General features: G+C 49.0%; 1 protein-coding gene across 3 annotated transcripts in view; it reads right to left on the bottom strand.

Moving 5' to 3' along the window:
* Positions 1–24,150, bottom strand: part of LOC108920823 (phospholipid-transporting ATPase IA) — an 82,248-nt gene that overhangs the window by 32,224 nt on the left and 25,874 nt on the right. For 2 of the 3 annotated variants that reach the window (XM_029247388.1, XM_029247387.1), the window contains exons 9-24: positions 23,190–23,317; positions 21,933–22,044; positions 20,863–21,028; positions 17,240–17,367; positions 16,149–16,226; positions 15,143–15,231; positions 11,847–11,891; positions 9,325–9,397; positions 5,306–5,411; positions 4,428–4,510; positions 4,047–4,096; positions 3,448–3,517; positions 2,306–2,390; positions 1,625–1,764; positions 1,378–1,516; positions 94–158 (exon numbers count right to left, since the gene is read on the bottom strand). In XM_029247388.1, coding sequence (XP_029103221.1) covers positions 94–158; positions 1,378–1,516; positions 1,625–1,764; positions 2,306–2,390; positions 3,448–3,517; positions 4,047–4,096; positions 4,428–4,510; positions 5,306–5,411; positions 9,325–9,397; positions 11,847–11,891; positions 15,143–15,231; positions 16,149–16,226; positions 17,240–17,367; positions 20,863–21,028; positions 21,933–22,044; positions 23,190–23,317 — 1,557 coding nt within the window. The remainder of the gene's footprint in view (positions 1–93; positions 159–1,377; positions 1,517–1,624; positions 1,765–2,305; positions 2,391–3,447; positions 3,518–4,046; positions 4,097–4,427; positions 4,511–5,305; positions 5,412–9,324; positions 9,398–11,846; positions 11,892–15,142; positions 15,232–16,148; positions 16,227–17,239; positions 17,368–20,862; positions 21,029–21,932; positions 22,045–23,189; positions 23,318–24,150) is intronic. The other variant, XM_029247390.1, reaches the window with a different exon arrangement.

Genomic DNA, 24,150 nt, shown 5'->3' with positions numbered 1-24,150 from the left:
AGCGACTGAGATCTCTACGGAAGTTAGAAGCGGGAGGGACGCGGCAAATGCGGGATGAAGAAGGTGCGAGGTGCGGCTGCCGGCGGCGCTCACGTCCAGGGTTCCCTCGTTGACCACCACCAGGCCCATGTTCTTCGTCAGCAGTTTGCAAGAGTGTCCTGGAGGGGGAGGAGGACAGGTGAGCGGAAGGACGTGGGTCAATAATCTGCCCTTCTTCAGCTGGGCACGTTAACTCCTTCCCACGACGTACCGTTGCTGATCGAAGGAATTATTCCACCGATACGACAGTATAACACTGATGGGAAAGGAGTAAAACTAATAAAGACAGGAGAATGATAGCTTTCATAGAAACAATAATACATAACACACACACACACACACACACACACAGAAACCACTTGTCCCAAGTGGGGTCGCGAGGAACCAGAGCCCAACCCAGCAACGCAGGGCACAGGACTGGAGGGTAAGGGGACACACCCAGGATGGGACGCCAGTCCATCACAAGGCTCCCCGAGCGGGACTCGAACCCCAGACCCGCCGGAGAGTGGGATGCTGCCAAACCCGCTGTGCCACCACACCCCCCTAATTACGATACAATGTAACAAAAAATTTATTATTATACCGATTTTTTCGGCTTTTTCCGTTCAGCTTTGCTAGAGTAAACATACTTTGGCTGTTACTTTGTGCTGTGTGTCATTTTTTCAAAAAATATTCCACGTTATGGATACTGCAAATTTTGGCACCGGGTTCCAAGCGCCAAACATTCCAGTACCTTTTAGGATCTGAAGAGCGCACTTGAGCCCTCTTTTCTACTGGGTTTTCCTGTGCGTAGTTGTGCCCCCCTGGCCTCCCCTTTTAGCTCCCACAAGCCCCGCCCTCTTCGTCTGGCCTCTTTCATCAGCATCGACCATCGATGAGCGCTCTCGTCTGTCTTGACACCACACTTCATCGGCGTCCCAGGTGGGCGGAGGTTTCCGACACGGTGCCACTGAGGCCACGTTCCAAGTTACTTAAAACGACAACCTCCGGGCCACCGAGCGCAACAGGACGCGGTCGTCTGTCAAAAACACCATCATGCTTTGCACGACGACTCACAGGTGCGGGTGGCAAAGCTCAGGTGTGCCTAATAAAGTGGCCATAAAGTGTGGCTACGAGCAGCTGTTATGGGTTAATATTTTAACGGCACGTTTGAGTCGATCCGTGTCACTGAGCCTGGGTGTACGTGTACACACACACACACACACACACACACACACACACACACACACACACACACACAGTAGATGTGCGCTCCACAATATGACTGGATTGTTCTGTCCGGTCTTCACGAAGTGTGTGTGTGCGCGTGGTGTTTTCGCACACCGAGCAGCACCTCACCGATGTTGATCGCCGTCTCCTGCTTGTCGCCGGTCAGGATCCAGATCTTTATGTCCGCCTTCACGAGCGTTTCGATCGTCTCGGGGACCTTGTCCTGCAGCTTGTCCTCGATGGCCGTGGCTCCCAGCAGCTGCAGGTTCTGCGCGGACAGGAAGAGGGCGCTCAGCACCCGGGTACGGGCTAAGGGGGAAAGGGTAACGCGGCGAGCCCAAGCGCGCCGCGCTCGACGTCCCCGAGCGAGCCGCACCTTCTCGATGAGCTCGTAGCTCTCCTCCAGCTTGAGGGCGCGGTTGTTGAGCGCGGTCGAGGCGCGCTGGTACACCTCCAGCCACTCGAGGTAGCTCGCCTGGGGGACGTCCGCCACCGCGTAGCACAGCGTGCGCAGACCTGTGAGGGAGGGACGCGAGCGACACGAGCGACACGAGTGACACGGTAGCACCGCGCTCTGTACCGCGCCCCGGCCCGACGGCAACCGGGTACCGTATGTAGAAAGTGCTGCCGTTCGCGGTTCATAACGCACTTCCGTAACCGTGATGTATCAAGTACATCGGCGACATTTCGCTACCTTACCTGGCCAGCAGGTGGCGTGGTGGTTAGCGACACGACGTTTGGACTCGAAGGACGCGGGTTCAGATTCGGGAGTCGTAGAAAGGGTACAGGTCAACGTGCGCCGTGCACGTGGCCTTACATTTTCAGCCACGCACAGCAAACGGAGAGCGTGCGAGCGCGTGTTTGCGGGTGCGTTTGTGCGAGCAAATGCGTGTGATTTTGTCGCTCAAGCTTTACACATCAGCTCTCAATTCCCAAGGCGACGCGGCTTTTTCGTCTTTTACAGTCATCCGCTCATCCATGCAGGGACGCTGCGTGTGGACGTATGTGTGTGTGTGTGTGTGTGTGTGTGTGTTTGAAACACAGATTTTGAGCTTACCCTCAGTTGCGAACTGCTCCAGGTGCTTCAGCGTGATCTCCTTGTACCGGGAGGTGTCAGCCAGCCGCTCATAGATGACCGAGTCCTGCAAGGGTCAGTTACAGTAACACAACAACCTCAGTGTCTTAGCATCAACACAGCGTGTGTGTGTGTGTTTAAGTGAGAGAGACATATGGGCTGCACAACACTCGGTCAGCTCTACACTCGGCTTTTTCACACAGTGACATTACAACCGAAATCGCAGCTTCACTTCTGTTATTATTACTACTAATTCATGTACATGATGCTTTTCTCCAGAGTGACTTACAGTGATTTACGTACAGTATGACGGTAAATTTTCATTGTATAAACAGGAGGAGGTTGGACTTGAGCCGGGATACTTTGACTACAAGGTTTTAATAAGACAAACACCTTTACGCCAGTGTTAATAAAAGACTTCATGCAACGCAGCACCTCTAACACCACAGCATTTGTGCGCTTACATTACATTTATTTATCAGACGCTTTCATCCAAAGCGACTTCCAATGAACTCTATGTAGTGTTACCAGCCCACACACCTTATTCACCGCGGTGACTTACACTGCTAGGTACACTACTTACACCGGGTCACTCATCCACACATCAGTGGAACACACACTCTCTCTCTGTCACTCACACACTATGGGGGAACCTGAACAGCATGTCTCTGGAGTGTGGGAGGAAACCAGAGCACCCAGAGAGAACGTGCAGACTCCATACAGACTGAGTGGAGATCAAACTCACGTCCTCTCACACCACCCAGGCGCCGTGAGACAGCAGCGCTACTCGCTGTGCCACCGTGCCGCCCACCCCGCTTGCGACACAGTGATCATGTGACCATTATTCCTCTATATAATAGAACATCTCAGCAGATTAGTGTCTACCCTGTGTGCCCTGTCTCACACCCTCCGATTCCTGGATAGACTCTGAACCTCCACAACCTAGCACTGGACAAGCAGTTAGTGACAATGAATGAATGAATGACTGACAGACACTGAAACACAAAGCAGAAATAATTAGCATTAGAAATATTACAAACTGTGTCGGTTGTGTTCGGTATTTGGGGCACAGATGCGAGACGAAAGAGCTCCCGCGGTCCAACGGCCGTCCAGCGCGAACTCACCGCTCCCTTGCAGTAGAGCCGGATCCTTCCGGATGGGGTCCGCATGATGACTGACATCCTCTTCCGGTTACTGCGGGAAACCAAAGGCCTCGATCACTTGGCTGCATCCCCGCTCATACGACCATCTATTATAAAACATCGCTACGAGGAATGTTTCCATGTGACTCGGCCTTTATGTTTTGTACCTTAACATCTACATTCCGTAAATGTCAGGGTGAAATTTTAAATTTAAATTTTTAAAGTAGCCCTTGAGTTTGAGAATCAGTGCAGGTCAACAAACAGCCTTAGGGGTTAAATAAGTGAACTGTGGGCCTTTGGATAAAAGGATTTTATGTAAGAATTAAAAAACGGTCATGTAAAATTATTATGCTTATAATAAACTTTATACAGTCTGTACTGAGCACTGACCGAGTGCCATACAGTAAGTCCTTGTGTGCGTGTGCGCGCAAAGTTTATTATTATAAGTTTAAGTTTATTACAGTATGGAAATGTTTTCAAAAATGTATCACAAGTTCGGAAAAGATACATTTTTGTTTGTTTGTTTTTACAAACTTCCGCAAAGCGCGAGAGCGAAGCCTCCGAATAAACACACGAGATACCTGGTGAACTCGAGCACGTTTAGGAGTTCGTACTGTTCCTCTTCACCGAGCTAGGGACAGACAAACAAACAAACAAACAAACAAACAAAACATATTATGAAGTGTTAATACTGACAGCACGGCCCCGAGGTCACCGAACACTTGTGGTCACTGCTGGTCAGTTGACAATCCTGTCCAAAGCGACTCGCGTCGTCCCTGTTTATGAAGCTGGGGGCTGTTTTGCGGAGCAGCTCAGGGTGCAGGGTTCGAACGTCAGGATAAATTCAGGGTGCAAATTTCCGTCTACTACCGACGTGTAGAATTCAGAGCGAAACTTTGATTTGAGCACAAATTTGGGGTGCGTGTGCGCGGGGGGGACGTCGCTTGGCCGTTGGTACTCACAGCCTCGATGATGACCGAGTCTGGGGTCCTCCCTGTGAACACGAAGCCCAGGTCCCGCGCCGCTCGCACCAGCGCCCCTTCGTCTGTAGGGGGGGACAGGGGTTGGGGCAAGGGGGGGGGGGGGGGGGGTCCCACGGTGAAAGGTACATCATCGCAGTACCACTCCATCAGTCTCCATCTGATTGATTGATTGATTGATTGATTGAGTGAGTGTGTCATGAATGAACCTGTAGGGTGACCTGAGACACTAAACACCTTAACCTTTCCTCCCCCTGCTGGCCAGGTTTCTGGCCCCAACTGCACACTTTCAAAGAAATAAAGAAAATTACAATAAATAAGCGTATTATTATTATTAATTATTTTCATTATAAACTACTGAGAGTTTGGTATGCTGTACAACTAGTTTTAAGAGTCGTATAAAAACGTAGCTTTCGTCTGCTGAGCTTGTAGATGTGCTCCTTTGGTCACGTTTTATTCGAAATGTATCAAGGAATGTGCAGAATGCAGTGATTTTAAAAAGAGATTTAATTCCTCAAGTTAATTATTTGTGGTTTTTTTTTTTTTTTTGGTCTTTGGACCTGTCAGTATCCCAGACACAACAGGTATTCTCGAGCTGCGATGAACCGTGGATTTAAAGAAACGTTTCGGTAGAAATATGACAAGTGGTCAAAACAGAACTGGAGTGCTTAGTGGCCGGAATGTTACTGGTTCGAGTCCCAGGAAGAGGGTCCAGCGGTATACCTTAGAGCAGTGTGTGTACTCGACATGAATTCCTCCAAGAAGAGAGCGGGACGTGAAAGCTGAGGTTGCGTTCAGAGACAAAGGGGACGTCCCACAGGCGGGAGGGTTGGAGGTGGGGGGGCTCCCAGGTGACGTACCTGGAGAAGCGGCCTGGTAGATGATCTTGTCGCCCGTCCTCTCGGGCACCGCCGTGTGGCACACAGCCATCATGGTCATGAACTCCAGGATGATGGGGGCAGTGGGCTGCAGACACACACACACACACACACACACACACACACACACACACACACACACACATTGAAGCATACGCTCCGCTCTGATTTTCATTCGTTTCATTCTGTAGAGACCGACAGATTCCCTCCGTCAAAACGAAGTGTCAACCCAACGCTAGTCATCATGTCGCACAGCAGCACTTTAGCCCCCGGACAAAAGCGCGGACTTAATGGTCCTGCTTCAGCCACACGTGGACAGCGCTCGTCTTCCCTCGGCCCGTCCGCTCAGCCTCACGTCCCCCGGCTTCTCAGGACACATCTGTTAGGGACACCTATGGTAAAGCCACAGCCCTGGAATGCCTAAGACACCCCCCCACCCCCACCCCCCCACATCCCCCTCATTCTCCCGTCAGATCTCAGCACTGATCTGCAGCACAAAGGGTTTCGATGAAATTCTCTGTCTGGACCACGTGCCAATATCCCGTCCAGCAGAGCCGATACAGACAAGAAAGGACAATTTGACACAACAAAAAGATACAGCTGCAATAACAGGGCGCCCAATATTTCCCTCATTAATAACTGAGGAAATTAATGTTCTGGCTTTGATGGAGACACTGAACATGGCAGCAGGGGGGATCTGAGGACACAGAACATTCCCACCTCCTCACCTCTCTGCATTGGCCTCCTGCAGCTACCTGAACCAAAATTCAACACTCTGGTTGCGGTCTACAAAACCATCAACGAATCGCTTCCCCAATACTTACAAGACCTGATCTTTCGCTACACTCCGACCCCACTGCTACAGTCCTCCACCTCTGCCTGCTTAGTGGTCCCACGCACAAGAGGACCAAAATCAAAACCACAAAGGTTCACAGTTCTGGCTCTGATGTGGTGGAATGAGCTCCCTCTGTCACTCAGAACTGCTGAATCCCTCAAAGCTTCTCGAAACTCACTTCCCCTCTGATCTCCTACGTGCTGCATAAACATGCTCTACATTTATCTGACACTTTTCCTCCAAAGCATCTTACTCTGTTGATATATTCACAATTAAGGGGGCACGGTGGCGCAGTGGGTTGGACCGGGTCCTGCTCTCCGGTGGGTCTGGGGTTCGAGTCCCACTTGGGGTGCCTTGCGACGGACTGGCGTCCCGTCCTGGGTGTGTCCCTTCCCCTTCCGGCCTTACGCCCTGTGTTGCCGGGTAGGCTCCGTGACCCCGTATGGGACGAGCAGTTCTGAAAATGTGTGTATATTCACAATTATTCACCCATTTTTACAGCTGGGGGTGGGAATCAAACCAGTGACCTTTGGGTCCAAAGGCAGCAGCTCTCCAGTGACCAAAAGGATGCAGGTTTGAATCCCACCTCCAGCTGTAGTACCCTTGAGCAAGGTACTCACCCTAAATTACTCCAGTAAAATTACCCAGGTCTATAAATGGGTAGGGGGGCGCAGTGGCGCAGTGGGTTGGACCGGGTCCTGCTCTCTGGTGGGTCTGGGGTTTGAGTCCTGCTTGGGGTGCCTTGTGACGGACTAGCATCCCGTCCTGGGTGTGTCCTCTGGCCTTATGCCCTGTGTTGCCGGGTTAGGCTCCAGTTCCCCACGACCCCATATGGGACAAGCGGGTCAGAAAGTGTGTGTGTGTGTGTGTGTGTGTGTGTGTGTGTGTATAAATGGGTAAACAGTAGATATCTTAACAATGACAGCTGCTTTTGAAACAAGTGTCTGCTACAGGAATACAGTGTTTTTACAGCTTTTACACACAGCGCTTCCTTCAGATATCGCAATAACGTCACACACCAGTCCACCACTACGAACGGTCCAGTGTGTGTGGCTTTGCTCAAGTAAAAGCATGTAAGTCAGTAATAGACTGTGTGGGTAATGTGGAATGTCTGTCTGTCTGTGTGTGTGTGTGTGTGCGCGCTCGCGCTCCTCTTCGGGGTTTATGGGGTAAGTCCAACCCTGGGTGGAGAATCTCCATCGACCAGACCACACGGGCTCCCCGGCGCTTAAAGCTCATGATGGTCCAAAGAGCGCCACCCTCTGGCACAGCCACAGCAAGCCTCCCAAAACCCCACCTCCGAGGGACTCCGAGGACGGGACCCTTTGTAACTCACTGTACTTGTGTCTCGCAGTTCGGCCTCCAGCTTCTCCCCGGTGGAAACGCAACGCAAAGAGACGATGACCCCACCCACCCCCCAAGCGGCACAGGGCTCCGTGCAGGAATATTAATGAGATGATGAGACGGGGGTGTGAAAGCCCACAGCCGCACAGCGCTCGGCTCGCAGCTCCCCCACCGACAGAAGGCCTCCAGAATGTCACGGTCCAGCACGGCGTCCGAAACGGCGCGGACCGCACAAGGCCCCGTTGTGTGCGCCGACATGCCGGCCTGAGCCTTTTGTGCGCTGCGAACAACGAGCGCTTTCAGAGCTCCTGGAATGTGAGCTGGATCTCGACTTCCACACCGGAAGGGGGTTGGGGTCGGTCCTGCGGAGGACGAACGGTCCAGGAGGCTGTGACCTCAACGCTCAACCCCGACCCTGCAGCGTGGAAACATGCGCGAAGCGGAGGGAAGTCGACCGTGGAAAATCCCCGGTAATCCAAAGTAGACCTCGCGTTCCACACGGAGGACAAATTAGCGAGACAGTGAACATCTTTAAAATTCTTTAAAAAAGGGGCTTCGAATCCAGATCAGTCTGTATGGACTTTGCACGTTCTCCTGTGGATTTCCTTCAGCTGCTCTGGTTTCCTCCCACCATCCAAAGATGTGTTTCGGAGCAACTGGCAACTAAACAGTCCTTTGCATGCATGGGTGTGTGTCGCCGAGTTGCGTAAATGCGCGAGTGACCGTAGCCTCTTTACTACGGTATGCACCTTAGAACCTGTTCCTGTAGATCTTCTTGTTCTGCTGAGGCATCCAAACAGAGGTGTTGGGTGAGACTGGAGATGGCAGACAGATTATGGGGAGGGTTATGGGTTTGAGTGAGAGAAACAGTTATTTATAGGACTGGGAGTATCGACTGGGACTGGAACAGCTGCTAGTGTATTGATTAGTGCTACTACCCTTGAAGCCAAAGGTCATGGGTTTGATTCCCACCTCCAGCTGTAGTACCCTTGAGCAAGGTACTTACCCTAAATTGTTCCGGTAAAATTACCCAGCTGTATAAATGGGTAAATAACTGTAAATACCTTAACGCTGCAAATTGCTTTGGAGAAAAGTGGCAAATAAATAATGCCTTTATAAATTTTGTGCATGAATCAAAAATAGCATCTATGATTTGTGTTATAAGCTGGAAGGACTTTTTCTTCTGAAAGGTGTATTTTTCTCATTTTTATTTTTATCATTGGGCTTTACGGCAGGTTGGTGTCAAAGTGCGACCGGTGATTCACTTCTCGGGCCGTCATGCCAGGGAACGTTTGTCATTTGAATTACCGTGTTTTGCAAACTGAAGAAATTTCTCTCCCCTCAAATGTTATTTGTTTTTATTGAGTCTATTAGAAGTCGGTGGCATTTTGTAACTTGGTTAATTTAACCAAATAAAAGCCGCAGGAAAAACGATCCGCGTGCTCAGAAAGTGTGCAGGTTCGAGCGAGACGAAAGGCTCTAGACGCCGGCTGCTTTTCCACGAACCTTCAGGAGGCCCGTTCCTCGGGTTCCTCGGGAACATTGGCAAAGACGCCACTTCCCTTCACCGTCGCGAGACAGAAGGCGCTTACGGGCAAACGGGCCAATCGATGCGACTCACCGCCCAGCGATAGGGACTGGTGCGAGGCTCAGGGCCGTACACCATGCCAGGTAAACACTTTTAGCCGTCCATACATTAGACACTTTGTTCATACTCAGCCACTCATATCATCACTCATACTGCGCTTCCCGAGCCCTCGGATCACACTTCACCAGGGAAACCTGCCGTGACAATTCGAATCCCTGGCAATGACGTACTCACATGGTTGCTGTGCAGGTTCTCCAGCAGACTGGCATCGCTGAAGCCGCCCTCCTCGTCCACAGGGGTGCCATGCCTGCACGAAACAGGAGATATTTACATTTATTTATTTAGCAGACACTTTTCTCCAAAGTGACTCCCAATGAACTCTATGTAGTGTTATCAGCCCACACACCTTAGTCACCACGGTAACTTACACTGCTAGATACACTACTTACACTGGGTCACTCATCCGTACATCACTGGAACACACATACGCTCTCTCTGTCACTCACACACTATGGGTCAACCTGAACAGCAAGACTTTGGAGTGTGGGAGGAAACCAGAGCACCCAGCGCAAACCCACACAGACACAGGGAAACCATGCAAACTCCACACAGACTAAGTAGGGATCAAACCCACATCCTCTTGCACCACCCAGGAGCTGTGGGACAACAGCGCTACTCACTGTGCCACCCACATGGGGCCACAGAGCACAAGAAAGGGAGCAGGTGTGGAAAAATGAGGGGGTCACCATGAGTCACCGGTCAGAGTGGTTTGCTTTTTACCATGAGCATCAGCACAACAGGCCAATAATGTCATGAACTGGGGACATGCGAAGGAAGGAAGAGCGACAGAACACCCTGGACACAGCTCTGAGAGGACATGTCATGGTGGCGCGAGCAGGAAGAGTGAGGGAAAACTACATCAAAGATTTCAAGTGCAGAGTTTATACTCGGTCAGGGACTGCAAACGTCAAGTTACACTAATTAAGCAATAAAATACCAAAAAAAGCCCCACAATAACACACACACACACACACACACACACTTTCTGAACCGCTTGTCCCAGACGGGGTCGCGGGGAGCCGGAGCTTAACCCGGCAACACAGGGCACGAGGCTGGAGGGGGAGGGGACACACCCAGGACGGGACGCCAATCCGTCGCAAGGCACCCCAAGTGGGACTCAAACCCCAGACCCACTAGAGAGCAGGACCCGGTCCAGCCCACTGCGCCACCCCCACAATAACAGTAAAATAAAATTAAAAAAAGACTTAAAGAAAGGAGGGCATTGTGGGAAATTATAGTGGCTTTTAGGCTTCTTAATGGTAGGATCGTAATGATCCTAAATCAGCTCCAAGTGGAATTTCCTGTGAGAGAAACAATATCTCTTTCTCTCTCTCTCTCTCTCTCTCACACACACACAGTCTACAACCGCTTGTCCCGAGGCAAACCGGAGCCTAACCTGGCAGCGCAGGGCGCAAGGCTGGAGGGGGAGGGGACACACCCAGGGTGGGACACCAGTCCATCACAAGGCACCCCAAGCAGTACTCGAACCCCAGACCCACCAGAGAGGGGGACCCAGCCAAGCTCACAGTGCCACCGCACCCCCCATTACGTAAATTCGATTTATGTAAATCCGTAACCGTAATAAGTAAGACACAACAATAGAAACAAGTCCAATCAGAAGAAAATTAATAGTAAATAGTAAATCCGAATAGTAAATATCCAGGTGTCTGGAAGAGGCAGTAATAAAGTCTCGGTAATAAAATGTCGCAGCGCTAGACGAAGGACTACCGCCTGTCATCAGTCCGACGGCTTGACGGTAGAAGCCGTTCTTCAGTCTTGCCGTCCTTGATTGCATGCAACGGTAGCCTGTGCCGGACGGCCGTGCGGCAAACGGGTGGCGAGCAGGGCGAGTGCAGTCCTCGACGATATTCCGGCCCGCTCTCAAACAGCGCTGCGGTCAATGTCCCGTCGGGCCGGAAGTTTGTTTCCGGTGATGAGCTCAGCTCTTCTCGCCAGCAGCGTCGGACGCGACGGAAGCGGCTGCCGTACCGTACGGCGACGCAGCCGCTCAGAACGCTCTCTGCGGTGCAGCGGAACGGGTTCGACACGACGCCGGAGGAGATGCCAAACCTCTTAAGCCTCCGGAGGAAGCGGAGACGCCGACGGGCCGCTCTCGCCACCGCGTCCGCGTGGAGGCTCCGGGAGAGATCCTCGGAGACGCGTGCGCCCAGGAACCTGCGGTTCTTAACTCTTTCCACCTCCACCCCGCCGATGTGGACGGGAGCGTGACCCCCTCTCTGCGACTTCTCGAAATCCACAGTCGTCCCCTTGGTCTTGGCGACATTCGGAGAGAGACCGCCGTCATCGCACCGTGTCGAGAGCGCCCTGACCTCCGCTCCGTAGGACGTCGTCCTCGGACGGTTGTGTCGTCAGCAGACTTGACGATGACGTCGGAGCCGCGCTCGGCAGAGCGGCGATAGGCGAATAGGGAGTACGAGAGGGGGCCGAGCACACGCCCCCGTGGGGCGCCGGTGCTGAGGGTGAGCGTGGAGGATGTGCGGCTGCCAATCCCGACCACCGGTTATGCTCTTCCCAAAGAACCAAGAAACACCATGGAGACAAACCTGCCCGAAACGACGGGCTGCACGTTAAGGCCCCGCGGGGCAAGACGACGCTCTCGCGCGTCGCGTCCCGCACCAAGCAAAGCAGCAGACACACAACCAAGCAGAAGCACACCGGCACAGCGGCCAGCTTACCGGTCTTCGTCCGCACGGCAATAATCTTCAGCCTCGGGGCAGTGGCTGGGGGGGCGAGCAGAGGAGGGGGGGAGAGAGGACACAGCATGACCAGAAGCTTCCGTTAAAAGCGCGTCGTGTGAACGTGTGCGTTTCCAAGCGAGCGTGTACGAGCGTACGATTACGTGCGGCTGTTTCGCTCGCGTTCGGCACTGCGGAAACATTTCGGAAATTGGAAACGGGAAGTTTTGAAATTAAGAAAATTTTCCAGAAAATTTAAGAAAATTTTTAATCGGTCCCCGGGTTACGAACGTCCGACTTACATACAACCCGTAGTTACGAACCACCCCTCGTAAAACCAGTTATATTAAAATTACGAGCGACATACAATGATTCATAATAACAAACGGTGCTACTTTGCGACGCTCATCAGAACATTGCTCTTCTACAGCGGTGCGTCGATTCGTGAGCCAGAGGTAGGACAAACACTTTGCTCCTTTCAGTCGCACGGTAACCATGCACCAAAGAGTAAATGTGATGCAAGCGATGGTGATGCAACAAAGGAAACAATCACAGAACTAAAGTGGAAATAATAAAGCAATTGGAAAAACGTGAAACGCCAATGAACATTGGAAAAGCAAACACACACACACACACACTTTCTTTCTCCTCCTCCTCTTCTCTCTCCATTATAAATACTGTAGTTACATTTATTGCTATTATTATTGTTACTATTATTATTGAAGGTGTGGTGCTGCAGCAGGTTTGTTCAGTGCCTCACAGTTTGGCGGGTCTGGGATTCCAGTCCTGCTTGGTGCCTTGCGATGGAATGGCATCCCGTCCAGGGTGTACGCCCCCCCATCCTATTAGCCTTGCGCCCAGTGTAGCCGGGTTAGGCTCCGGCTCGCCGCAACCGCGCTTGGGACAAGCGGTTATTGACAATGGATGGATTCACATGCATTATTATTATATTAATAATAATAAACACACGTATGTATATATTATAAATATGGATTTTGTGAGCAGCACGGTGGCACAGCGGATTTGGCCTGGGCCTGCTGTGTGGTGGGTCTGGGGTTCGGATACCGCTTGGGGTGCCTTGTGGCAGGCTGGCGTCCTGCCCTGAGTGTGTTGCCAGGCTAGGTTCCGGTTCGCCACGACCCCGCTCGGGACAAGCGGTTGTCAGCATTTTGTGTGTGTGTGTATTTTGTTATTTTTCACGTCTATATATTCCCTGAGGGGGCGCGGTGGCGCAGTGGGCTGGACCGGGTCCTGCTCTCCGGTGGGTCTGGGGTTCGAGTCCCACTTGGGGTGCCTTGCGACGGATTGGCGTCCCGTCCTGGGTGTGTCTCCTCCCCCTCCGGCCTTACGCCCTGAGTTGCCGGGTTAGGCTCCGGCTCCCCCCGACCCCGTATGGGACAAGCGGTTCAGAAAGTGTGTGTGTATATATTTATTATCATTGTCATCATTACATCATCACATTGTATTATTATTATTATTACTATATTGTTATACTGAAGATGTTTTAGTGTACCTGGAAGTGTTTCTTTAATGTTTTTTATGCATAGAAAGGTACACTAAATACTATATACCAAGACACACATTTGATTAACTGACAGACACAAACTGTACCTACAGTAACTGTTCCGACTTACATACAAATCCAACTTAAAGACAGACTGGGGACACGGAACTCGTTCGTAATCCAGGGACTGTCTGTATTAAGAAATGCAGATGCAGGATCCTCATTTAAAACGAATCGTTGGGTGAAGGTGAGCACTGGAAATTTGTTGTTTGCAGTTGCTCATTCAACAAAATTTAACAGGAATGGAAAAAGTGAGTACGTTCTGGAATGTAGGAGCACGTGTTGCCCTCTGGAGCAGAAATAACCACATGGAAGTATTTTTTTATAACGATCAGTCTCTTACATCAACCGAGAATCCCCACTTTTGTCCGACTCATCCCCACACAATGCCTTCGACGGCGTGTTGCTTCACGTCCTTCTTACACACACGGCTCACTTGAAAAACCCCCCCAACTGCTTTTTGAGCCATTCAGTTACACATTTACTTATGTGAACTGAAACCATTTTATATACATATAAAACTGCAGTCAAGTAGTGACTTGTAGCTGCCTACAATTATTTAGCCATTTATACAGCCGGGTAATTTTTCTGGAACAATTTAGAGTAAGTACCTTGCTCAAGGGTACTACAGCTGGAGGTGGGATTTGAACCTGCAACCTTCAGGTTACAGTTGAAAGTCTCCTTGGAGAAAGGAGTCCACTGAACGAATAAATCTATTTTTTTAAACATTTTTTTCATCACTTACAAGATATCGTTTTAATAAAGATTATTTCTTTCGTATATAATTTAATTCTTACACAGATTATTCTAAGGTGTAAAACTAGGACCAAAACCCAATAAAGACAGAATCCAGGCGGTGCAACAGAGGCCAGAGTTATGAGCAAACGAGCTCTCAGCGAAGCCAAAACCCTCGCGGTGCGATCCATCCTGGAGGGCCGAGCACAGCAGGTTTTCCAGCTTTCATTAGACCATCACAGTTTCAAATAGGGGAATTCAGTGAGTTCTGTTACAAGAGTGAGCAAAACCAGGCCAGAAAGAAGAAGAAGAAAAAAATAAATAATAATAACAACTTGTGGACTCAGCCCTCCAGGATCACTAGTCTAAAGTGTGTGTGTGTATACACATATATGTATATATAATTACCACCAACCTCCAAAGGTATCGACTGAATATAGACTCACTTTGCATAAAAGCAATATAAATCTTTCAAAATATACGGTACTTCAGCATACACATTTTAATATGTATACATAAATAGGTACACGATTGCATCACGGCTATCAGTTACTCGTGTCTGATCTGGTGACCCTATAGTCATCATTAGATGAGCTTGTTGCATTTAACTGATGGACCTCCGAGATGAACGGGTGAACCAAAGGTGGGCCTTTCTACACGGACACATCATCCACGCATACATCTTCACTCAGGAAACCATAAAAATATATTTCGTTCAGACCGGCGTTTACCGAGCAGCTCCGTCACGTCGAATTAATTAGTGTGACTTGGGCAGGAAGTGCGAGTCACGGGAGCACCGGTATAAATGCGAGTTTCGGAGCGCTTCGGCATAGTATAAAGGCTTATCGATCTACCATGACTATTGGCAAGTCACACACAGCGGTTACGGGGGCGTTTTCAGTTCCGAATGGCATCACAGTAAAGTTTGCACAACCGCAGCACACTGGCATCGGAGGTGGGGGGGGGGGGGGTCTGGAGAGGACAAATGGTGTCTCACCCATAGGCGATGCCCGCGATGGTGCACTTCTTGAACTGCATTACGTTGCAGGTCAGGGTTCCCGTTTTGTCTGAAAATACGTATTTCACCTGCAACAGACATATATGCACAGAGGACATCAGAACATCACCCGCGCGTCGAAATCGCTGCGTCGAGGTACGGCCGCCATGCTGAAAAGATGCTGAGGATGCTGTGTGTTCCATGGGCCCGTAAAGCTCCACATCCAGCGTGAAAATTGAGGTTTCAAGGCACAGAAACTTCGACCCTTGAAGGTTTCATTTCAAGGTTAAGTTCCGAGCGAAAGATCAAATGATGAGACTCATCTTCCCTTTGCAGGTAAATTTACAGCAATTTTTACCTGCCAAGGGCGAATACAGGGCTCATGTAGCAGACAGTAGCCCACTATCCACCTCTTATATTCATTTATCTGGTGCTTTTCTCCACACCAACTTATAATGTGAAGCTACCTACAGTTATTTACCATCAAAGTGGCTGGGTAATTTTTACTGGAGCAATTCAGGGTAAGTACCTTGCTCACAGGTAGTAAACTGGAGGCAGAATTCGAAGTTGAGGCCTTTAAGGTCACCTAACTAACGCTCACTAGTACCGTTAAAAGAACGTCCAGGCAATGAGGCGGAAAGCAAATCTCATCGTCTCCCCCAGGAGCTCAGAAGGTGTTTGATTTTTCATGACTACAAACCGAGCACAGCAGGGGGTCTGGTGCTGCCCTGGGGGGGGGGTTCGGTTCCTGCCCTGACTCACACCACACTCCCAGAGGTGCCTGATTTTCTTTGGCAGAGGTGTCTGCTCCACTCTGGTGAGATGAACTTGCGGACATGTGGGTGTCTCAGCTAAGACGCACTGCTAGCTACTCTCCTGGGGGGACGATTGCACACTGTGACACAGCCCCATGAGGGCAACGCCCCACCGGCCGAGGGCAGGGCAGCAGGGCGGCGCTGCGCTGCTTCTACCTGCGTGATCCCTGATGACCGAGGTTATGTCCTACCTGTCCCAGCTCCTCATTAAGGTTGGAGGTTCGAGCCATAGCCGGCGTGTTGGTTGCTTCATACAGCATGTCCACATCCTGCCATTGACAAAACATGGCAACAACATTGAGGGCGTGAGGTCCAGAACAGAGGTAGGGCTTAGCTGTTGCATGAAGATCTTCGTCTTCATAACCTGCCAGGTCACAATTACATTTTAATCTAATATGGGCAGATTAAGAAGAAATTATTGACGTTTACATGATGTAAAAACAACGGTAATGTACACTGCAGCATAACTTATCATAAAGAGGAACTGTGGGGTTGACAGCGGGGTGGAAGCTCAGGAGATCTCCCTGAGTCATGCACATGTCTTGAGGCCAAAACAACGATGCGGCGTGAGGTCTTTCGAGGTCATGCACGTGCTTCCCTGGAGACTAAGGCGGTCTCCCCGAATTATGTACACACCTCCGTTGCTTCGGGGTGTTTCGCTCACAGATCAAGTCACACACATACAGAGGGTGTGATGGGCTTTCACCGAACCAGCGGTTGTACCGGTCCCAGCCAAGGGTTCAGAAAGTTACCCAAAATGCAGCTGAGTGCCAACCACGTGATACCTGGTAAAGAGTAGCTTTTGGATAATGGCAAGACACATATAAACACTGCCGGGTGCTTATGAAAAATGTTCTAATTTGCCATGACGGGAACTGTACAGGAATTTTCTTGCAGGTTGATCGAGTTTATTAATCAGGTAAATGCTGTGGTACCATCAGTAATGTTTACAGTTGACCCTTCTGAGCACCACGGTTAGTGCTTTGTTCAAGTAGAAGAAACAAATCAAGAAAAAAAAAATAATAAATAAATAAAAAAATCAAGATCAATAATCATACTGTTCTAATTTAGTCAGTGATTTCCAGAAAAATGCCAAAACGGTAATTTAGATATCGGCACAATTTTGGGTATTTATCTGGGTTTATCCTGGATCCCTTTAATGTACCTACAAGAGCAGCAGGGTCTAAGAACTGGTCCTTCTGGGAAATTCTCTGGTGTGTCTAGAACCAGAAAGCAGCCATGAAAACACTCTACGCAAGTGCTTCCAGGCCAGTTCACTCACCCAGTTGATGAAGTAGGCCTGAACGAATTTGATAACCTCCAGAGTGACCAGCAAGCTGATGGGGATGAGGTTGTTGAAGAGGATGATGAAGGTGAGAAAATTGAGGCCAAAATTGGCAGCACCTCCATCTGCAGGGAAAAAAAAAGAAACACTGAATAAAACATAAAAGAGAGACAACAGAGAACTTTGAAATTAAAAAAATCTTCCTCTAAAAGCCTTCCACTACAAATTCCATCGGTCTGGTATGTCTACATGCAGAACTTGAGACAAACTCCAAAACCTGCTATACACATGCAATTGCAATACAGTACATGTCAAAAGTCTACACACCCTTAGACTCAGCTGTCGATCTAAAGGCCGAAATAACGTCATGTCAGATCAGTCGCCTTCTTTGCCTACAACTTTATCTATGTGAAGGAAGTGTGGGTCGTTTTTCTGGGAAATTTATTAAACATAAAACTTTCAATGTCTTTGTTGCATAATGAACACACACTTTAATTTTTCCTGGAAGGACGTTTTGCTTTGATTACAGCGTTAAATTGGGTTCAATATGTTTCTTATGACTTAGCACAGCTTAGTTTTATCCCCCTCTTGAAGACCTTTGAATTAAGAACCTTCAGTCACATCAAGATGGAAACCTATGCAAGATGACTCCCAGTATTTTTTTTTTTTTCTTACCTTTCCCGCTGACATACATTGTTTTTGTGACTCAACTGAGCACAAATACATATGACAATACATTTCCTTCGAAAAGCCATCCAAAATGCCGAGGAAACAACCAAGCGGCTGGAATGTAATAAAGCCCCTCAAAGTCTGCCGAGTCATGCTAGTGGAGCACCTCACCCAGGAGGCTTGGGAAACCTTATGGAAACACACAAAGCACTTATCTTGGATGGTTTCCATCCTGCCATCCTATCCTCGAGCTCAGACTTTTAGGAAATAAGAAAAAATGGTTATAATATGCAAAATGTGGCCAATTTCCCTCCTAAACCACATAGCTCCTTTAAGGTTGATGTTGGCCTCTTGGTGGGCTCCGTGATGAGCTTTCTCCTTGGCCGACCATCGGCTCTCAAGGGCTGTCCTTATACAATGTCCTGTAGTTAATCTTAACGGTCTGTATGTTGCCCCATGGCATATGTACTGCCTTCCAAATCTTTTATATCAATTTTCCTCATCTGTAGCTTTTCAACAATAAGAACCAACAATAAACATCCCAAGCATCGCTTATCTCTGCACTATGAAAATCCTCAGAAAATCCTGCAGGAACAGCAGGCTTTATTTAGGGCCACTCAATCACTCCATTTGATGTCAGATAGAGATAAATTACATTTGTCCACAATTTTCAATGTCACTGGTTACATCTAAACAGTTATAACCTCCATTACAATGGTGTGCAAACTTGTATAACTAATGCCTTTTTTAAATTATTTTCATTAAATTCATTAATTTTCCACTTATTGCAAGAAGACTTGATTTAAGCCTTTACACCAACAAAAACTGACATTTCAACAGGCATCTATAGACTTTTGATACCTTATTTACATTTATTTATTTAGCAGACACTTTTCTCCGAAACGACTTCCAATGAACTCTATGTAGCGTTATGAGCCCACACACCTTATTTACCGCGGTGACTTACACTGCTAGATACACTACTTACACTGGGTCTCTCATCCATACATCAGTGGAACACACACACTCTCTCTCACTGTCACTCACACACTATGGGTGAACCTGAACAGCATGTCTTTGGACTGTGGGAGGAAACCAGAGCACCTGGGGGAAACCCATGCAGACACAGGGAGAACATGCAAAACTCCACACAGACTGAGCGGAGATCGAACTCACATCCTCTTGCACCACCCAGGCATTGTGAGACAGCAGCGCTACTTGCTGTGCCACCCCCATACCTACTATACATTCCTAGAATGCCACAAAACAGAGAATAATGATTCTTTCCCATCCTCCAAAAGTTACAAAAAGAGATAATGTGATGCCACTACCAGTCAAAATATTTAAAATAAAAAAAAAAAAGTGGGTAACCTTTTTACTATTTCAAGCCCAAGTGTAATGAAGGCTAATTCCTCCCCAACATGTAGACAGGTGGCGGGAAAAACTCCAGGACATAAAGTCTCCCCCAAAATAAAGTGAGAAATGATAGGAATCGTGAAACATAGGAGCGATGACACAGGGCTGATGTGCTGCGCGGCAGTCAAGAGCGAGAGAGCACATGGGAGGTGGGCGTGAGGAGGAGGGTGCGAGGAGTGGGAGGACGGAGCAGCGTTTCTCCAGACAAGCCCAGCTCACATACCACGTTCCTACAACAATACTGCGGTACTGGAACAGATCAACTGAGTGTTGGAAAAATATTGCGGGAACATTGTGTGTCAGCTGGGCCAGCGAGAGGTTCAGCGCAAAGGCAAACTACGAGCCAACTCAGCGTTCACTCTTCAGGATTTCAACAGCCATCAAAAACCTTCTTCCGTAATACAGGTTCTTCAGCTTCTCTAGTCTACAGACCCCTTTAGGAATGTGACTAAAGCTACAGATCGCCTCCTACAAACACGTTACCTAAATGAATTTGCAGAAAATATTTCTCTGCAATAAGAGCCGAGGAGGCCGTTACGAGCACCCCGTGCCGACGGAACCTCATGCCCAACCGCCATGATGGACGAGACCTACCATCCTGATCTGGGAAGTCAAGCTACCATACAGCAGCAATGCCATTACCACCTGTAAACTGACGGAAGTCTTATTTGATCTAGAACGCCGAGGAGGCGGGCGGTCCCACTTTTCTTTTTAAGTGTCCTTAACTGACACCTCTTCTGGGTGGGTAAACGTGTTGGAAAAGCAGAACTGTTTTGAAGTTACATAAAAAATGCAATTTAAAAAAAATTTTAAAAATGTATTCCTGAAAATCTATGTCATCCACTAAAAATATGAATAGAGTGTCGTTTGAAATGCATCCAGCTGTTAAAGGTATTCACTCAGACTCGAAATGAAGACCTGGTTTGTGACTTTACACTATACCTCCTTAGCGCGTTTCCCCATCAGAGCACAGCGAGTCTAGGGACGAGACACGGCAATTTGACTGCACTCTTCATTGCGATGTGGGAAGGGAAAGTGTTCGAGGCTGCCTGGGAAGGTCATAACTCCATGCTTCGAGGAGGCCCTTCTCACACAGGGGACCAAAGAGCAACAAGAACAAAAAGCGCTCCAACAGCTCGGACTCATAAGGTCTGCAGAGTTGAGCCCTTCGCCAGGTTCGAAGGAAGGAGGGGCGCCATGGAGACTGGCCTTTGTGTGTCCCTTCCTCGCTCCTCCTTTTAACGGAGGACAGCCAAACAAGGGCCCTGGTGCGCTCTGTGAGCGGCGACCCCGGACTATCTGAGGAGGCGGGGCCATTTGTACGTCACTGTGGTCATTACCCGCTGCTGTCGGAAATGACGACAAAGACGAAAACCAGACAATGCTACAAAAGCCAAAGCAACCGTTCTGCTCACATTTTGTGTTCCCAGATGTGAGACAACGGTGATAACGGTGGAGGCAAATTTAAAAGGCAAGCGGGCGCGGAGGAGGCACATACAGGTGAAATACGTGTAGGGATGAGGAGCAGAACTTACAGCTGAGGTCCATGTACCAGGCTGAGTTGCCATGGTGACTCTTCCAGATGGACTGCCCGATGGAGCACACCAGGGAGATGGCCAGCAGGCAGCCGAATAGCACAAGGATCTGGAAGTTGGTGATGTGCTCCACATTGGACAGTTTCAGGGGTGGCTGGGTTGAATTCTGGCAGAGAGAGCAGGAAAAAATGAACATCCATCCAATTTCACTAAATGCTTGTCCTGAGCAGGGTCACAGTAACCTGGAGCCTATCCCAGAAGATTTGGGCACAAAGCAGATGTGTACACCATGGGCAGCACACCAGTCCATTGCAAGGTAGCCATACACACAACCAGCAAGGGTGGTTTAACGTCACCAATTCACCTGAACTCCATGTCTTTAGACTGTGGGAGGAAACCTGAGCACCCAGAGGAAAGCCACACAGACACAGGGAGAACACGTAAACTCCACAGACTGAGGGGGACCGAACCCAGGTTCGCTCGCACCACCCAAGCGTTGTGAGGCAGCACTACCTGCTTTGCCATCGTGCTGCCAGAAAAGACAAAAATTTTAAAAATGTATAAAACGGGTATAATTCTAAGCCCTTCTAGAGGAGCCAAACAGTGGAAGGACCATCTTTTTGGGGGAATCTCAAATGTTCGTTTCTGAAATGATCCTGCATTCATCTAGTGTGGTAATATCGCCATTAAGTCATTTTAAAATGAAAAATGTACATCCTCTTAAAAGGTATTTGCACCATTAGACAACAATGATAAAACGTAATATTTGGATAAAACAATGATAAAAGTACCTCGAATAACCATGAAACGTACGGTTTAATAGAGCGTTTTACTGAGGTGAATTTAAGGCTAATCCCATCCGCCTAAAGCCTTCACAGATGACCGCAGCAAAAGTGGGGCGATGGAGAAAACCTCGGTGGTGTGAGCAGATTGAGGAAATGTTTGTAGGATTAGCTGATGCAACAGACCTGAATGGGTGAGATGGGTGGGGAACCTCAGTAGGGTGAGTGGATGGGGGGGAGCAAAGATGGCAGAAGCCTGGCAGATGGCCTTCCATGCAGGAAGCCTACCTGCATAAGCTTGGTGTCGTGGCCAGTGTAGACCACGATGCCGTGAACCCACTGCGTGTTCCTCAGCTGGGCTCCCCTCAGGAGGATCTGGTCTGGACCTAGAGGGACGGTGCTGGAAGCACAAGCCACAGAGCTCATTGTTCTTCAGCTCTGGTCATGGGAAGTACTCAGTGGAGCGCAGAAATGTGGGTCTATTTCAAACGCAGACCTGTCAAACTCGAGGTGTGTTTCAAAGACATGACCATCTCAATTAAACTAACCCTACAGTTATTCACCAATTCATACAGTTGGGTAACTTCATTGGAGCAATTCAGGGAAAGTACCATGCTCAAGGGTACAACAGCTGGAGATGGGATTTGAACCTGCAACCTTTGAGTCAAAAGGCAGTGGCTCCAACCACCACACAACCAGCTGCCCCTGTTTCAGAACTTCAGGAGAGCAAGGATGGCAAGGACATGTGATAGATGCACTGGAGGTCAAAGTGCTGGAAGAGTCACTTCTGTTTTCTGAAAAGCTTCAGGAAATTATATACTACAAATTGAAAAATTGTCTAGTTTTCCCATCAAAACAGACATTAAGTAATTTCACAACCATGAGTAAAGTGAAAGCATAAACGTCAACACGTGGAAAGCAAAGACTTTTCAGACACATCTCTCGCGTCACATGCTGTGCTGCTCCAGAGCCCTTCAACAGACCACACTTGCATCTGCTAGAAGGTGGTGGAACAGACAATGGCTGCTTCACTCATGAATATTCACACGACACCAGTGGAATGCAGAAGGTTTCTGTGACGTGGAGCGAGATGAGCGATGCGCAACACCTGGGACAGCCGTGCAAAGCCGGCGCCTTCAGCACCGGGAGCTGTCCATGTCCTTCGCACCTGAGGCTCGTTGCCTCATCGCCATAGGGAATAAAAAGGCGAATTTAACGAAACACTGAGCAGGTTCAACGGGGGCACTGCTTTGAGCCCATGCCAGCAGAGGCACCCCTGACCCGGAGGGGAGAATGACGAGGTCGGCCGGGAGGTGGTGACCATTGATGGCCTTTACCATCTCCCCAACGGCCACCTACGTCACCCACCGCACCAGCATCGGCTAAGAGAAAGTCCGTTGGAAACAAAGGGAATGAATTCTCATTCTCTTCCTGCGAGGCTGAAGACAAGCTACAAACCTCCCAACGAGTTTAGACTCAAAGCTTACGGAAGGGGCCACAAAGCCTGTAAGGCCACCAGCGAGGCACGTAAGAGAAAAGCGCCACCTGTGACCCTCCAGCCGGATGTTCCCCACAAAGTCGTAGAGGTGGCGATTGGGGCTCTCGCACTCCATGCGGCCAGCCAGGCGGGTCAAGCTCCCGATGTCCTTGATGTCTGCAGTGATTTGTAGGCCCTGAGGAAAACAAGATTCAAAAGAGTAGTTTGGCTCAACGGAGTTGTAAGAGACCTGGATGTCCACCTTAGAGGTGAAACTGGTCCCACTTGGACTCGGGGCCAGTGGATCAGTGTCCTGCAGCACACGTGGAGGTCTGTTCTCCTTGGGGTTTGGAAGGCGGGTTTCTGCGGGCTGAGCTGCGATCAGTCAGCTCGCCATATATGGCTGCCCTTAACAATGAAGCAAAGACGAGAGAGCAAACAGCAATTTACTGAAATAACTATCTTTTTCGGAATGGGATGGATGAGTTTTGGTGAGATGCCTTCATCAGCATCAGCATCACGCTGATGAAAGCATCTCACCAAAATGTATCAATTACCTCAAACATATTTGCTACAGTTTTGATATATCCCAGGGGGTTCTGAGTACCCGAGCCTTTAACTGATTTCGTACCCTTAGTTGAACACATCTTCCGTTTTTGAATTTACACCCTTAACGCTGAATACACCGGCATGACAAATAAAGGTCACATTTTTCAAATGTCCATATTTGCATTTCAAAGGAAGAAATAAGAGGCAAAAGCGGAAGGATGTGTTGAAGGAGTTGTGATGCTGCAGGTTCTTTGTACGAATTTATTGAACTAATAATTAAGACTTGATTGCACAGCAGTAAAAATTATTATTACACACTGATTAGTTTAATGGTCAATGGCAGAACCATCACTCGTTGAACGGTGACAGTGACATAAATCACTGCTGCTTAAACCACACACTTTCATCCACAAAATGTTGTTTCTGTCAGACAGAATTGAAAGAAACTGGTTATTTCACACAGTTTATTTCTGAACGGCA

The sequence above is a fragment of the Scleropages formosus genome, chromosome 21 (assembly GCF_900964775.1).
Source record: "Scleropages formosus chromosome 21, fSclFor1.1, whole genome shotgun sequence".
In the NCBI taxonomy this organism is placed as follows: Eukaryota; Metazoa; Chordata; class Actinopteri; order Osteoglossiformes; family Osteoglossidae; genus Scleropages; species Scleropages formosus.
This window is presented reverse-complemented; position numbering and strand designations above follow the sequence as displayed.